Source organism: Mobula birostris, chromosome 25 (assembly GCF_030028105.1).
Source record: "Mobula birostris isolate sMobBir1 chromosome 25, sMobBir1.hap1, whole genome shotgun sequence".
Lineage (NCBI taxonomy): Eukaryota > Metazoa > Chordata > Chondrichthyes > Myliobatiformes > Myliobatidae > Mobula > Mobula birostris.
In genome coordinates this window covers 4,138,254-4,153,990 of record NC_092394.1, presented here as the reverse complement: position 1 = coordinate 4,153,990, position 15,737 = coordinate 4,138,254, and the positions used below count along the sequence as shown (strand labels likewise).

The window sequence follows — 15,737 nt, the reverse complement described above, 5'->3', positions numbered from 1 at the left end:
CCCCCTCTCCCACACCCTGTCCTCCCCCCCGCACTCTGTCCTTCCCGCCTCACCCTGTCCTTCCCCACACTCTGTCCTTCCACCCCTCACCCTGTCCTCCCCCCTCACCCTGTCCTCCCCACACTCTGTACTTCCCCCCTCACCCTGTCCTCCCCCCTCACCTTGTCCTTCCCCACTTACCCTGTCCTTCCCCACACTCTGTCCTTCCACCCCTCACCCTGTCCTCCCCCCTCACCCTGTCCTCCCCACACCCTGTACTTCCCCCCTCACCCTGTCCTCTCCCCTCACCCTGTCCTCTCCCCTCACCTTGTCCTTCCCCCCTCACCCTGTCCTCCCCCCCATCCTGTCCTTCCCCACACACCCTGTCCTCCTCCCAACACCCTGTCCTTCCCCCTCTCCCACACCCTGTCCTCCCCCCAACACCCTGTCCTCCCCCCGCACTCTGTTCTCGCCCCCACACTCTGTCCTTCCCCCCCTCACCCTGTCCTTCTCCCCAACACTCTGTCCTCCCCCCTCACCCTGTCCTCCCCACCTCACCCTGTCCTTCCCCCCACACCCTGTTCTCGCCCCCACACTCTGTCCTTCCCCCAACACCCTGTCCTCCCCCCAACACCCTGTCCTCCCAACACCCTATCCTCCCCACACCCTGTCCTCCCCCACACACCCTGTCACCCCCCCAATACCCTGTCCTTCCCCCTCTCCCACACCCTGTCCTCCCCCCCGCACTCTGTCCTTCCACCCCTCACCCTGTCCTTCCCCCCAACACTCTGTCCTCCCCCCTCATCCTGTCCTCCCCCCTCACCCTGTCCTTCCCCACACACCCTGTCCTCCCCCCAGCACCCTGTCCTTCCCCCTCTCCCACACCCTGTCCTTCCCCCCCGCACTCTGTCCTTCCCCCTCTCCCACACCCTGTCCTCCTCCCCGCACTCTGTCCTTCCCGCCTCACCCTGTCCTTCCCCCCCCCCGCACTCTGTCCTTCACCCCAACACTCTGTCCTCCCCCCTCACCCTGTCCTCCCCCCTCACCCTGTCCTTCCCCACACACCCTGTCCTCCCCCCAATACCCTGTCCTTCCCCCTCTCCCACACCCTGTCCTCCCCCCCCGCACTCTGTCCTTCCCGCCTCACCCTGTCCTTCCCCACACTCTGTCCTTCCACCCCTCACCCTGTCCTCCCCCCTCACCCTGTCCTTCCCCACACACCCTGTCCTCCCCCCAATACCCTGTCCTTCCCCCTCTCCCACACCCTGTCCTCCTCCCCGCACTCTGTCCTTCCCGCCTCACCCTGTCCTTCCCCCCCTGCACTCTGTCCTTCCCCCTCTCCCACACCCTGTCCTCCCCCCCCCCGCACTCTGTCCTTCCCGCCTCACCCTGTCCTTCCCCACACTCTGTCCTTCCACCCCTCACCCTGTCCTTCCCCCCAACACTCTGTCCTCCCCCCTCACCCTGTCCTCCCCCCTCACCCTGTCCTTCCCCACACACCCTGTCCTCCCCCCAATACCCTGTCCTTCCCCCTCTCCCACACCCTGTCCTCCCCCCCCGCACTCTGTCCTTCCCGCCTCACCCTGTCCTTCCCCACACTCTGTCCTTCCACCCCTCACCCTGTCCTTCCCCCCAACACTCTGTCCTCCCCCCTCACCCTGTCCTCCCCCCTCACCCTGTCCTTCCCCACACACCCTGTCCTCCCCCCAACACCCTGTCCTTCCCCCTCTCCCACATCCTATCCTCCCCCCCACACCCTGTCCTTCCCTCCCACACCCTGTCCTTCCCCCCCGCACTCTGTCCTTCCCCCTCTCCCACACCCTGTCCTCTCCCCCGCACTCTGTCCTCCCACCCCCCCCTTCACCCTGTCCTTCCCCACACACCCTCTCCTCCCCCCCCGGCAATCTGTTCTCCCCCCTTCCACCCCTCCGGATTCAGACTGACCCCCACACTCTGTCCTCCCCCCCTCACTCTGTCCTCCCCCCCACACCCTGTACTCCCCCCCCAATACCCTGTCCTTCCCCCTCTCCCACACCCTGTCCTTCCCCCCAACACTCTGTCCTTCCCCCCACACCCTGTTTTCGCCCCCACACACCCTGTCCACCCCCCAATACCCTGTCTTTCCCCCTCTCCCACACCCTGTCCTCCTCCCCACACTCTGTCCTCCCCCCCCTCACCCTGTCCTCCCCCCCCACCCTGTCCTTCCCCGCAACACCCTGTCCTTCCCCCCCCAATACCCTGTCCTCCCCCCCCCCGCACTCTGTCCTTCCTGCCTCAACCTGTCCTCCCCCCAACACACTGTCCTCCCCACACCCTGTCCTTCCTCCCTCACCCTGTACTTCACCCCTCACCCTGTCCTCCCCCCCTCACCCTGTCCTCCCTCTGGCACTCTGTCCTCCCCCCCACACTCTGTCCTTCTCGCCTCACCCTGTCCTTCCCCCAACACCTTGTCCTCCCCCTCCCACACTCTCTCCTCCCCCCATCCATCCCTCCGGATTCAGACTGACCCCCACACTCTGTCCTCCCCCCCTCACTCTGAACTCCCCCCCCACACCCTGTCCTCCCCCCCACACCCTGTCCTTCGCCCCCACACTCTGTCCCCTCACCCACACCCTGTCCTTTCCCCCACACTCTGTCCCCTCTCCCACACCCTGTCCTTCCCCCACCAAACCCTGTCCTTCCCTCCCACACTCTGTCCTTCCCCCCCTCACCCTGTCCTTCCCCCCAACACTCTGTCCTCCCCCCCTCACCCTGTCCTCCCCACCTCACCCTGTCCTTCCCCACACACCCTGTCCTTCCCCCCAACACCCTGTCCTTCCCCCTCTCCCACACCCTGTCCTCCCCCCCCCCACACCCTGTCCTTCCCTCCCACACCCTGTCCTTCCCCCCCCCCCACACTCTGTCCTCCCCCCTTCCACCCCTCCGGATTCAGACTGACCCCCACACTCTGTCCTCCCCCCCATCACTCTGACCTCCCCCCCACACCCTGTCCTTCGCCCCCACGCTCTGTCCCCTCTCCCACACCCTGTCCTCTCCCCCAACACCCTGTCCTCCCCCCCGCACTCTGTCTTTCCCGCCTCACCCTGTCCTTCCCCCCACACCCTGTCCTCCCCCCCCACACTCTGTCCTCCCCCCTTCCATCCCTCCAGATTCAGACTGACCCCCACACTCTGTCCTCCCCCCCATCACTCTGACCTCCCCCTAACACCCTGTCCTCCCCCCACACCCTGTCCTCCCCCCCAACACCCTGTCCTTACCCCCCCACCCTGTCCTTCCCCACACACCCTGTCCTCCCCCCTCCCACCCCTCTGGATTCAGACTGACCCCCACACTCTGACCTTCCCCCCCCACACTCTGTCCTTCCCCATACACCCTGTCCTCCCCCCCCCCGGCACTCTGTCCTCCCCCCCCCCCTCACTCTGACCTCCCCCCTACACCCTGTCCTCCTCCCCACACCCTGTCCTTTGCCCCCACACTCTGTCCCCTCTCCCACACCCTATCCTTCCCCCCACACTCTGTCCCCTCTCCAACACCCTGTCCTTCCCTCCCACACCCTGTCAAACCCCCCAACACCCTGTCCTTACCCCCCCACCCTGTCCTTCCCCCAACACCCTGTCAACCCCCCCACCCTGTCCTTCCCCCCCACACTCTATCACCTCTCCCACACCCTGTCCTTCCCCCAAACCCTGTCCTCCCCCCAACATCCTGTCCTTCCCCCCCACACCCTGTCCTTCCACCCGCGCCCTGTCCTTCCCCCTCGCCCCTGTCCTCCCCCTCGCCCTCTGTCCTCCCCGCCGCGACCTGTCCTCCCCCCCCACACCCTGTCCTTCCCATCCCACACCCTGACCTCCCCCCCTCACTTTGTCCTTCCCCCCCACACCCTGTTCTCCCCCCAACACTCTGTCCTTCCCAACACACCCTGTCCTTCCCTCCCACACCCTGTCCTTCCCCCCACACACTGTCCTCCCCCCCAACACCCTGTCCATACCCCCCCACCCTGTCCTTCCCCCCCACACTCTGTCCCCTCTCCCACACTCTATCCTCCCCCCCCACACTCTGTCCTTCCCCCCAACACCCTGTCCATACCCCCCCACCCTGGCCTTCCCAACACACCCTGTCCTCCCCACCCTCCGGCACTTTGTCCTCCCCCCTTCCACCCCTCCGGATTCAGACTGACCCCCACATTCTGTCCTCCCCACCAACACCCTGTTCTCCCCCACACACTCTCTCCTTCCCCCCCTCACCCTGTCCTTCCCCACACACCCTGTCCTCCCCCCCAGCACTCTGTCTTCCCCCCTTCCACCCCTCCAGATTCAGACTGACCCCCACACTCTGTCCTCCCCACCTCACTCTGTCCTCCCCCCCAACACCCTGTCCTCCCCCCCACACCCTGTCCTTCCCTCCCACACCCTGTCCTTCCCCCCCCACACTCTGTCCTCCCCCCTTCCACCCCTCCGGATTCAGACTGACCCCCACACTCTGTCCTTCGCCCCCACACCCTGTCCTTCGCCCCCACGCCCTGTCCTCCCCCCAACACCCTGTCCTTACCCCCCACCCTGTCCTTCCCCACACACCCTGTCCTCCCCCCTCCCACCCCTCTGGATTCAGACTGACCCCCACACTCTGTCCTTCCCCCCACACCCTGTCCTTCGCCCCCACACTCTGTCCCCTCTCCCACACCCTGTCCTCCCCCCCACACCCTGTCCTCCCCCCTTCCATCCCTCCAGATTCAGACTGACCCCCACACTCTGTCCTCCCCCCCATCATTCTGACCTCCCCCCCCATCACTCTGACCTCCCCCCCACACCCTGTCCTCCCCCCCAACACCCTGTCCTTACCCCCTCACCCTGTCCTCCCCCCCCCCGGCACTCTGTCCTCCCCCCTTCCACCCCTCTGGATTCAGACTGACCCCCACACTCTGTCCTCCCCCCCCTCACTCTGACCTCCCCCCTACACCCTGTCCTCCCCACACCCTGTCCTTTGCCCCCACACTCTGTCCCCTCTCCCACACCTTATCCTTCCCCCCACACTTTGTCCCCTCTCCAACACCCTGTCCTTCCCTCCCACACCCTGTCAACCCCCCCAACACCCTGTCCTTCCCCCAACACCCTGTCCTTCCCCCCCACACTCTATCACCTCTCCCACACCCTGTCCTTCCCCCCAACCCTTCCCCCCACACACTCTGTCCTTCCCCCTGCGCCCTGTCCTCTCCCCCCACACCCTGTCCTTCCCCCCCCACACCCTGTCCTCTCCCCCCCACACCCTGTCCTTCCACCCGCGCCCTGTCCTCCCCCCCCACACCCTGTCCTTCCCATCCCACACCCTGACCTCCCCCCACTTTGTCCTTCCCCCCCACACTCTGTCCCCTCTCCCACACCCTGTCCTTCCCCCCACACACTGTCCTCCCCCCCAACACCCTGTCCTTCCCGCCTCACCCTGTCCGTCCCCCCCACACCCTGTCCACCCCCCCCACACTCTGTCCTCCCCCCTTCCACCCCTCCGGATTCAGACTGACCCCCACACTCTGTCCTCCCCCCCTTCACTCTAACCTCCCCCCCACACCCTGTCCTCTCCCCCACACCCTGTCCTTTGCCCCCACACTCTGTCCCCTCTCCCACACCCTGTCCTTCCCCCCCACACTCTGTCCCCTCTCCCACACCCTGTCCTTCCCCCACCAAACCCTGCCCTTCCCTCCCACACCCTGCCCTTCCCTCCCACACTCTGTCCTTCCCCCACCAAACCCTGTCCTTCCCTCCCACACTCTGTCCTTCCCCCCACACTCTGTCATTAACCCCACATGCTGTCCTCCCCCCACACCCTACCTTCCCTCCCACACCCTGTCCTACCCCTCTCACACACTGTCCTTCCCCTCCCACACTCTGTCCTTCCCCCCCACTCTGTCCCCCCTCCCACACCCTGTCCTTCCCTCCCACACCCTGTCCTTCCCCTCCCACACCCTGTCCTCCACCCTCACACAGCTCCAGATTCAGACTGATTCCCAAGCCCAACTCTTTGCCCCCACCATTTGCTTCCCTCTCATCTGTTCTAATTCTTCCTCTGTCCTTCCCCCTTCCTCCCTCCCTCCCTAACTACACTCTTGTGCTCTGTCTGTCTGTGTCTGTTTCTGTCTCTCTCTGTCTCTGTCTCCCTGTGTCACTCTGTCTCTCTGTCTGTCTCTCCATGTCTCTGTCTGTCTCTCTGTGTCTCTCTGTCTTCTCTCTCTGTCTCTCTGTCTGTCTCTCTCTGTCTGTCTGTCTGTGTCTCTGTCTAACTATGCTTTGCTCCCACTCTCCTCCATCCCCCGTCCCCCAGGGTGAAGATCAAGTTCAGCTGGCTGGGCTTTGACCACAAGATCACGGGGAAACAGTTTTACCGCCAGGTGACGACAGTAGGCCGCCGTCTCAGCCTTGGCAACTCCATGAAGCCCCAGGACAAGCTGTGTGTGCAGGACGGTAACAAGCTCTGCCTCTCCACCATCGACCTGGAGGTCAAGTGCCAGAACCAGGAGCAAGGTAGGTCTGACCTGGGACCCGCAGCCCCTGGGGCACCTCGGCAGGGTAGCGGATAGGGGACCTAACCAGTTCCCCTCTACCACCATTCTCCTCCGTCTAGCGGAATTAGTCCTTACTCTTAATAATTTCTCCTTTGGCTCCTCCCACTTTCCTCCAAACTAAAGGTGTAGCCACGGGTACCCGTATGGGTCCCAGCTATGTCTGCCTTTTTGTTGGCTTTGTGGAACAATCCATGTTCCAAGCCTATACTGGTATAGGAGTCTGAGAGGTGACCCTACAGGAGTGTATAAAGCCATGGAGAGGGTAAATTCCCCAGACCGGGGAATCAGAGGGCATAGATTTAAGGTGAGAGAGGAGGGGAGCTTGAAGGGCAACTTTTCCACACAGTGGAACAAGGTAACAATTGACTTTATTCGGCACATGAACATCGAGGCGCAGTGAAATGCCTCAGCTTGCGTTAATGACTAACACAGTCCGAGGATGCGCTGGGGGCAGCCCGCAGGTATTGCCGAGCTTCTGGCGCCAACATAGCGTCTGCACAGCTCAGTAACCCTCAGCTGTAGGTCTCTGGACTGTGGGAGGAAACCCGAGCACCCAGAGGAAACCCACGCAGTCACGGGCAGAGCGTACAAACTCCTTGCAGACAGCAGTGGGAGATGAACCCCAATTGCTGACACTGGGAAGTGTTACCCTACCATGCCACCCTCGAGAGCAACGCGAGGTTTACCCGATCGCAGCTTCTCAAAGAGAGTCGGACAGGCACCCGGACTGGAAGTCTTTCTGCGGCATGTTAGTGTAGCGGCTAGCATAAAGCTTTACAGCACCTGCGTTCAATTCCTGCCTCTGTCTATGAGGAGTCTGTATGTTCTCCTGCTGACTGGGTGTGTTTCCTCTGCGTGCTCTGCTTTCCTCCCACAGTCCAGGAAGGACTGGTTGGCATTAGTGAGTTCAGGGCATGCTGGCACTGTAAACTTACGGACTGCCCCCAGCACATCCTTGCACTGTGCTGTTTGCTGACACAAACGATATATTTCAGCACATGTTTCAATGTAAAGTGGATCTCTCTGTATAGGGTTAGGGTCAGCACAGGGCAGGTGGGCGGAAGGGCCTGGTTTCCATGCCGTGTGATCTCTGATGGTGTGTCTGTCTCCCCCACAGATTCCACCTCCTTCATGCAGAGCATCTTCAGCCCCGTCTACATCCTGAGCCTGGTCACCATGTGTGTCACTCAGCTCCGCCTCATCTTCTACATGGGTGCCATGAACAACATCCTTGAGTTCCTGGTGGAGGGCGACATGGTCACAGGTTGGTCCCCTCAGCTTCCGGGGAGGGTCCGGGCTGGGGAGTAGTGTTCGAAAGAGAGGATGAGGCAACAGTGGCTGACAAGGGAAGTCAAAGACAGCAGAAAAGCAAAAGAGAACGGATAGCAAAAGTTAGTGGGAAGGTAGAAGATTGGGAAGCTTTTAATGAACAGAAGAGAACTAAAGAAAACATAAGGAGAGAAAATATTAAATATGGTAAGCTAGCCAGTAATATCAAAGAGGATACCAAAAGATTTTTTTTCAGATATATAGAGAATAAAAGAGAGGCAAGAGTGGATATTGGACTGCTGGAAGATGACTCCATTATTGGAGGTAGTAATGGGGACAAGGAAATGGTGGACAAACCTAGGAAGTATTTTGGTTCAGTCTTCACTGTGGAAGACACTAGCAGTGTGCCAGAAATTCGAGAGTGTCGGGAGTAGAAGCGAGTGTCGTAGGGAGAAGATGCTTGGGAAACTGAAAGGTCTGAAGGTGGATAAGTCAGAGGGTCTACGCCCCAGGGTTCTGAAAGAGGTGGCTGAAGAGATTGTGGAGGCATTAGTAGTGATCTTTCAAGAAGCACTATATTCTGGAATGGTTCCTGAGGACTGGTATTGCAAACATCACTCAATTCTTCAAGAAGGGAGGGAAGGAAAAGAAAGGAAATTATAGTCCAGTTAGTCTGACTTTGGAGGTTGGAAAGATGTTGGTGTAATCACTAAGGATGAGGTTTTGGGGTACTTGGAGGCACATGACAAAATAGGGGAAATCCTGCCTGAAAAATCTGTTGAAATTCTTTGAGGAAATAACAAGCAGAATAGACACAGGACAGTCAATAGATGTTGCTTTTCAGAAGACCTTTTACAAGGTGCCGCGCATGAGGCTACTTAACGAGATAAGAGCCCAGAGTATTACAGGAAAGATACAAGCATGGATAGAGCATTGGTTGATCGGCACGAGGCCAAGAATGGGAATCGAGGCGGCCTGCTGCCTGGTTAACAACCTCTCCAGATAGGGCAAACTAGATGGGCCAAAGGGCTGTCTCTGTATTACAGTGCTGTCTGACTGTGATCCACACCACCCTCCATTCTCGGTGTATTCAATTGCCTGTCTAAAAGCCTTAAGCATAACTGTTCTACCCTGAGGGAAGAGATTTTGGCTCTCCATGTCTAAAAGATTAGTTTTATTTGTCAATTGTATGTTTAAGTGCCTCACTTGTGACAACACAACCCTGGGCGAGGGGGGGGCTGGCCCTCGTGTCTCCATACTTCCAATGCTGACATAGCAAGCCCACAGCTCACTGACCATAACCAGCACATCTTTGGGATGTGGGAGGAAACTGGAGCACGTGGAGGAAACCCAGGCGGTCACAGGGAGAACGTACAAACTCCTTACAGACAGTGTCTAAACTGAACCCAGGTCACTAGCACTGTAAAGCATTATGCTAGCCACTGCACTAGCGTGATGTCACTTTACCAGTTTGTATCAAGTCTCCCCCCAGTCTCTGCTGTACAGAAAGCAACCCAAAGTTAGTACAGCTTCTCCGGATAGAACGTGCCCTCTAATCCAGACAGCATCCTGGTAAACTTCTTCCACCCTGTCCAGAATCTCCACATCCTTCCTGTAATGAACCGGCCAGAACTGCACACTCTGGTTAGCCTAACTAATGATTTATACAGCTTCATCTTGAGTTCTTTACTCTCATTTCCTTTGTCCCAGTGATGAAAACAAGCGCACCACACACTTCATCTACATGCTATCTACTTGCATCACCTCTCCCCCTCTCCAGGAGGGATAGTCTTGGATCTATTTATCGCAATTCCATCAAAGCATACAGTGAAATGTGTCGTTTGTGTCAACAACCAGCACATCCCAGGGGCCCTGAGATCCCTCTGTACATCATTATACTGTTAAGGATCCTGCCATTAACCGTATACTTTCTCCTTTCAAATCATCTGCTCAGTATGCAACACCTCACACTTGCCCGCATTAAACTCCATCTGCCATTTCTCTGCCCATATCTATAACTGATCGGCTTCTTGCTTTGACAGCCCCCTGTACTGTCCACAACTCCACTGATCTGCAAACTTACTAACCCACCTCTCGACATTTTCATCAGCAGAGATCTCAACACTGATCCCTGCAGAGCAGCACTGGTCACAGATCTCCAGCCAGGATAACACCTCTCCACCACTGCCCACTGTCTCAATAGACAACAGGTGCAGGAGTAGGCCATTTGGCCCTTCGAGCCAGCACTGACATTCACTGTGATCATGGCTGATCATCCACAATCAGTACCCCGTTTCTGCCTTCTCCCCATATCCCTTAACTCCACTATCTTTAAGAGCTCTATCTAACTCGTTCTTGAAAGCAACCAGAGAATTGGCCTCCACTGCCTTCTGAGGCAGAGCATTCCACAGATCCACAGCTCTCTGGGTGAAAAAGCTTTTCCTCGACTCCGTTCTAAATGGCCCACCCCTTATTCTCAACTTGGTCTCCTGAGGGCAAACCAGCTCAGAATGCACACTATCAACTCACCGTTGCATTCTGCACCACTGATTGGGGTTCCATTCCTGCCACTGTGTGTGGGGAGTTCGCGCGTGCCTCCCATGACACATTTCACTGTTTCAATGTACACGTGGTAAATAGGTTCAGGAGCAGTTATTACCCCTCAACCAACAGGAACCCCACAGTCCAGACTACGCTCTCTTCTCACTGCTGCCATCAGGTAGAAGGTACAGGAGCCTCAGGACTCACACCATCAGGTTCAGGAACAATTATTACCCCTCAACCATCAGACTCCTGAACCAAAGAGGATAACTTCGCTGAACTTCACTTGCCCCATCACTGAACTGTTCCCACAACCTATGGACTCACTTTCAAGCACTCTTCATCCCCTGCTCTCAATATTTATTGCTATTTATTTATTATTATTTCTTTCTTTTTGTATTTGCACAGTTTGTTGTCTTCTGCATTTGGGTTGAACACCCCATTCGTGCGGTCTTTCATTGTTACTGTTGTGGTTATATTATTCTATGGATTTATTGAGTATGCCCACAAAAACTGAATCTCAGGGTTGTATATGGTGACGTATATGTGCTCTGATAATAAATTTACTTTGAACTTTAAATGAATCTGCTGTCTGATCGTGTGGGTTTCCTCCGGGTGCTCCAGTTTCCTCCCACATGACGGGTTGGGGTTAGCAAGTTGTGGACGTGCTATGTTGATGCTGGAAACATTGTTGACACTTGTGAGTTGCCCCCAGCAAATGCCTGGATAGTATTTGCCTCTGCATTTCCACATGCACGTGACAAATACAGCTAATCTTTAATCTTCTTTATGAAGCTACCGTGAGGGACCACGTCCCATTCCTTACTAGAATAATTAAACTCTCGTGCTCAGTTCTGGTCCGCTGGCTAAAGGAACAGTGTAATTAAACTGGAAACGGAGCAGACGAGAGGGTTACTGAGACAGAGGGTGTGAGTTACAAGGAGAGTCTAGGCAGGCTGGGGTTTGTATCCCTGAGGTGAATGAGGCTCAGGGTAATGCGCCGGAGGTTTATAAAATCATGAGTGCTGTTTTTTTTCATCCCCCAGGGAGTTTAAATCTTTCCTGTCTCAACTTAAGCCTCTGGTTTTAGAGGGGACCTTCAGAGCAACGTTTCACAGGTGGTGGTGGGTGTGTGGGACAAGCTGTCAGAGGAAGTGGTAGAGGCAGGCACAATCACAATGCTTTTGATCAGATAGGAACGGTTTAGAGGGAAATGGGAGAAGGCCAGGTCGGCAGCTTGTCTAGCATGGACGAGTTCAACCGTAGGGCCTGTTACAGTGCAGGGGCTGGGAAAGGGAGATCAAACACCCTGTATATGGAGACAGAGCATCATCTACACCCCCTCGCCCTGGGGTCAGAGACAGCCTCTCGGGAGGGGGTGAGCAGGTGGATCTGTGTTCTGTGACACCGGACACTGTTCTCAGAGGGGACACAGCCCAGTCGAGTGTTCAGACACGGCCAGGAGGGGGAAGCCTGCTGGGTCTTCACTGCATCATCCACCTCCTCCTTGGCTGCTGATAACTCTTGTTTGCTGGTATTCCTGCGGATCTCCATTTGTGCGGTGTTCTCTTCGGGCTTTTCCCTGCATCGGTGGAGGAATGTCTCTGCTCGCTGCTCTGTTAATGCATCTTCTCTCTCTCTCTCTCTCTCTCTCTCCTGCTCTGTCCCCAACTTCCCTGTCGGCTGCTCACCCTGCCTCTTTCTGCATCCCTTCCCCTCCTTGTCCCCTCCCTCCTCCCCCCCCCACCCATGATCTGCTGCTCTCTGACTGGCGGTGGCAGTGATGGAGACGGGTAAGGGACCAGGATGGGGTGGGGTGGAGTGGGTTGGGTTGGTGGGATTTGCCACGCTCTGATCTGGGGTCAGCTGTTGGATGGGAGGGGTGGGGTATGTACCCCATTGACGGAGGGGTGGAGTGCTGCTTGTTCCCAGAGACTGTGTCCCTGCACACCTTCCTGATGGAAATGGGCCAGGGCAAAGGTACCCTACCCCGAGGGAGGGTCACACTGAGGGAGGGGTGGTACCGAGGGAAGGTCACACTGTTTGGGGGGGGGTACCGAGGGAGGGTCACACTGTGGGTGGGGGTGGTACAGAGGGAGGGTCACACTGTGGGAGGGGTGGTACTGAGGGAGGGTCAGACTGTGGGAGGAGTGCTACTGAGGGAGGGTCACACTGTGAGGGTGGGGGTGGTACTGAGAGAGGGTCACACTGTGGGAGGGGTGGTACTGAGGGAGGGTCACACTGTGGGGGTGGGGGTGGTACTGAGGGAGGATCACTGCTGTTCCGGGGCTGGCTGGAATCGTGTGTTTGCTCAGGGTGAGGGTGCATGCCTGTGAGTGGGGTTGGTGTCGGTGACTAACTGGGTTCGTGCTCCCCCACAGTCAGCCTGTACTCGTCCATTTTCGGCGTGCTGCAGCTCCTGTGCCTGATGACGGCGCCGGTGATCGGCTACATCATGGACTGGCGGCTAAAGGACTGCGAGGACACTGACTCCGCCGAGAAGGAGCCGTCGGCTGGCGCCAAGTAGGTGGTTGGGTGGGGCGAGGTGGCAGCAAGAGATCCTCCGTAGCAAGTCAGGCTGGGCACAACCCCATCCGCACCCTTTGGGCACTTCCCCCACCCGGGTACAGTGCCAACCCGCCACAACCACAACCCGTCAGCGAGGGGCTGGTGAGGGCAAGGAGAGGCTGGTTGTAGGGAGCGTAAGAGGGAGGGGAGGGTTAGACAAGGGAAGGGGAGTGTAAGGCGACTGGGTGGAGGGTGAGGGATGTGAGGCAGATGGAGGGTGAGGGAAGTGAGGCAGACGGAGGGTGAGGAAAGAGAGGCGGACAGAGGGGGAGGGATGTGGGGCGGACGGAGGGTGAGGGATCTGGGGCGGGCGGAGGGTGAGGGATGTGGTGTGGATGGAGGGTGAGGGATGTGGTGTGGACGGAGGGTGAGGGATGTGGTGTGGATGGAGGGTGAGGGAAGTCAGGTGGACGGAGGGTGAGAGAAGTGGAGCAGATGGAGGGTGAGGGATGTGAGGTGGACGGAGGGTGAGGGATGTGTGGACGGAGGGTGAGGGAAGTCAGGTGGACGGAGGGTGAGGGAAGTGAGGCGGACGGAGGGTGAGGGATGTGGTGTGGATGGAGGGTGAGAGATGTGGAGCGGACGGAAGGTGAGGTATGTGGGGCGGACAGAAGGTGAGGGATGTGGGGCGGACGGAGGGTGAGGGGTCTGGGGCGGGCAGAGGGTGAGGGATGTGGTGTGGACGGAGGGTGAGGGAAGTGGAGCAGACGGAGGGTGAGGGATGTGAAGTGGACGGAGGGTGAGGGATGTGAGGTGGGCGGAGGGTGAGGGATGTGGTGTGGACGGAGGGTGAGGGATGTGAGGGATGAGGTGTGGACGGAGGGTGAGGGAAGTCAGGTGGATGGAGGGTGAAGGATGTGAGGCGGACGGAGGGTGAGGGATGTGGTGTGGACGGAGGATGAGGGATGTGGGGCGGACGGAAGGTGAGGGATGTGGGGCGGACGGAGGGTGAGGGATGTGGTGTGGACGGAGGGTGAGGGAAGTGGAGCAGACGGATGGTGAGGGATGTGAGGTGGGCGGAGGGTGAGGGATGTGAGGTGGGCAGAGGGTGAGGGACGTGGAGCGGACGGAGAGGGAGGGATGAGGCAGTGCAGCTGGCATGGGGAGAGTGGAGGGGCGGGTGGTGCAGTAATCTGGGAATGTCCACAGGATCCCTCAGGACAATCCTTCTGACCCCTGCACCCCTCCCCTCCGCCAGGCCGGCCGGGAAGAAACGGGACCGAAAGATTCAGAAGATCACCAACGCCACTCGGGCCTTCGTCTTCACCAACATCCTGCTGGTGGGCTTCGGAGTCACCTGCCTCATCCCCAACCTCCCTCTGCAGGTAACCAGCACGTGGGGGGTGGTACTGAGGGAGGGTCACATTGTGGGGAGTGGTACTGAGGGAGTATCACACTGTGGGGAGGGGTGATACTGAGGGAGGGTCACACTGTGGGAGGGGTGGTTCTGAGGGAGGATCACACTGTGGGAGGGGGGCGTACTGAGGGTGGGTCACACTGTGGGGAGGGGTGGTACTGAGAGAGGGTCACACTGTGGGAGGGGTGGTTCTGAGGGAGGATCACACTGTGGGAGGGGGGCGTACTGAGGGTGGGTCACACTGTGGGAGGGGTGGTACTGAGGGAGGGTCACTGTGGGAGGGGTGATACTGAGGGAGGGTCACACTGTGGGAGGGGTGGTGACGAGGGAGGGTCACACTGTGGGAGGGGTGGTACTGAGGGAGGGTCACACTGTGGGGGGGTGGTACTGAGGGAGTGTCACACTGTGGGGGGGTGGTACCGAGGGAGGGTCATACCATGGAAGGGGTGGTACCAGGGGAGGGTCACACTATGAGGGGTGGTACCGAGGGAGGGTCACACTGGGAGGGGTGGTACCAATGGAGGGTCACACTGTGGGAAGGGTGGTACCGAGGGAGGGTCACACTGTGGGAGGGGTGATACTGAGGGAGGGTCACACTGTGGGAGGGGTAGTGCTGAGGGAGGGTCACACTGTGGGAGGGGTGGTACCGAGGGAGTGTCACACTGTGGGGAGGGGTGGTACCGAGGGAGGGTCACACTGTGAGGGGTGGTACTGAGGGAGGGTCACACTGTGGGAGGGGTAGCACCGAGGGAGCGTCACACTGTGGGAGGGGTGGTACCGGGGGAGGGTCACACTGTGGGAGAGGTGGTACCAAGGGAGGGTCACACTGTGGGGGGGGTGGTACTGAGGGAGCATCGCACTGTGGGAGGGGTGGTACCGAGGGAGGGTCACTCTGTGGGAGGGGTAGTACTGAGGGAGGGTCACACTCCAGTGCTCAGGGAGGCCTGTATTTTTGCATTGTGTACTGAGTTGCCCTCCCCTCCCCTCCCCTCCCTGTCGCTGTGGCAGTTGTGGAGGGAACCTGGTTGGTGTGTTGCTCCCAGCTCCCACGGTAGAGGCTGGGAGTGGGGAAGGATGGGGAGAGCCTGGTCGCTGTGCTGTGATCTCTGTAGGAATGGGTATTGCCCATTAACTCCTCGCTGAGTTCTCTCTCCATCTCACAGATTTTCTCCTTCATCCTGCACACGGTCGTTCGAGGCTTCATACACTCGGCAGTGGGTGGACTCTACGCTGCAGTGTAAGTGGTGTGGAAAGGGTTCAGGCGGCGCTGGGTAGGGCACGAAGCTGGAGGCTGGGTTGCTGTGCACGCAGTGAATGCCTCTGCCTTTTGGCAAGGTGAATGTGTTCCTTGTGCTTATGGGATGTTGCCAGTGGGCCGGGGCACGGGCAGGGTGTTGCTGGCAGGCGTGGTGTTGTGGTGAGATGTACGACATTGCATAGGGAAGCTTCTAAGAACCAACCGAAAGCAAA

At 58.7% G+C, this 15,737-nt stretch overlaps 1 protein-coding gene across 3 annotated transcripts in view; it reads left to right on the top strand.

Annotated features, from left to right (window-relative positions):
- The window catches only part of slc43a2a (solute carrier family 43 member 2a), a 52,717-nt gene that overhangs the window by 30,873 nt on the left and 6,107 nt on the right, over positions 1–15,737 (top strand). For all 3 annotated transcript variants that reach the window (XM_072243800.1, XM_072243799.1, XM_072243801.1), the window contains 5 exons: positions 6,292–6,491; positions 7,650–7,796; positions 12,724–12,865; positions 14,109–14,235; positions 15,431–15,504. In XM_072243800.1, coding sequence (XP_072099901.1) covers positions 6,292–6,491; positions 7,650–7,796; positions 12,724–12,865; positions 14,109–14,235; positions 15,431–15,504 — 690 coding nt within the window. The remainder of the gene's footprint in view (positions 1–6,291; positions 6,492–7,649; positions 7,797–12,723; positions 12,866–14,108; positions 14,236–15,430; positions 15,505–15,737) is intronic.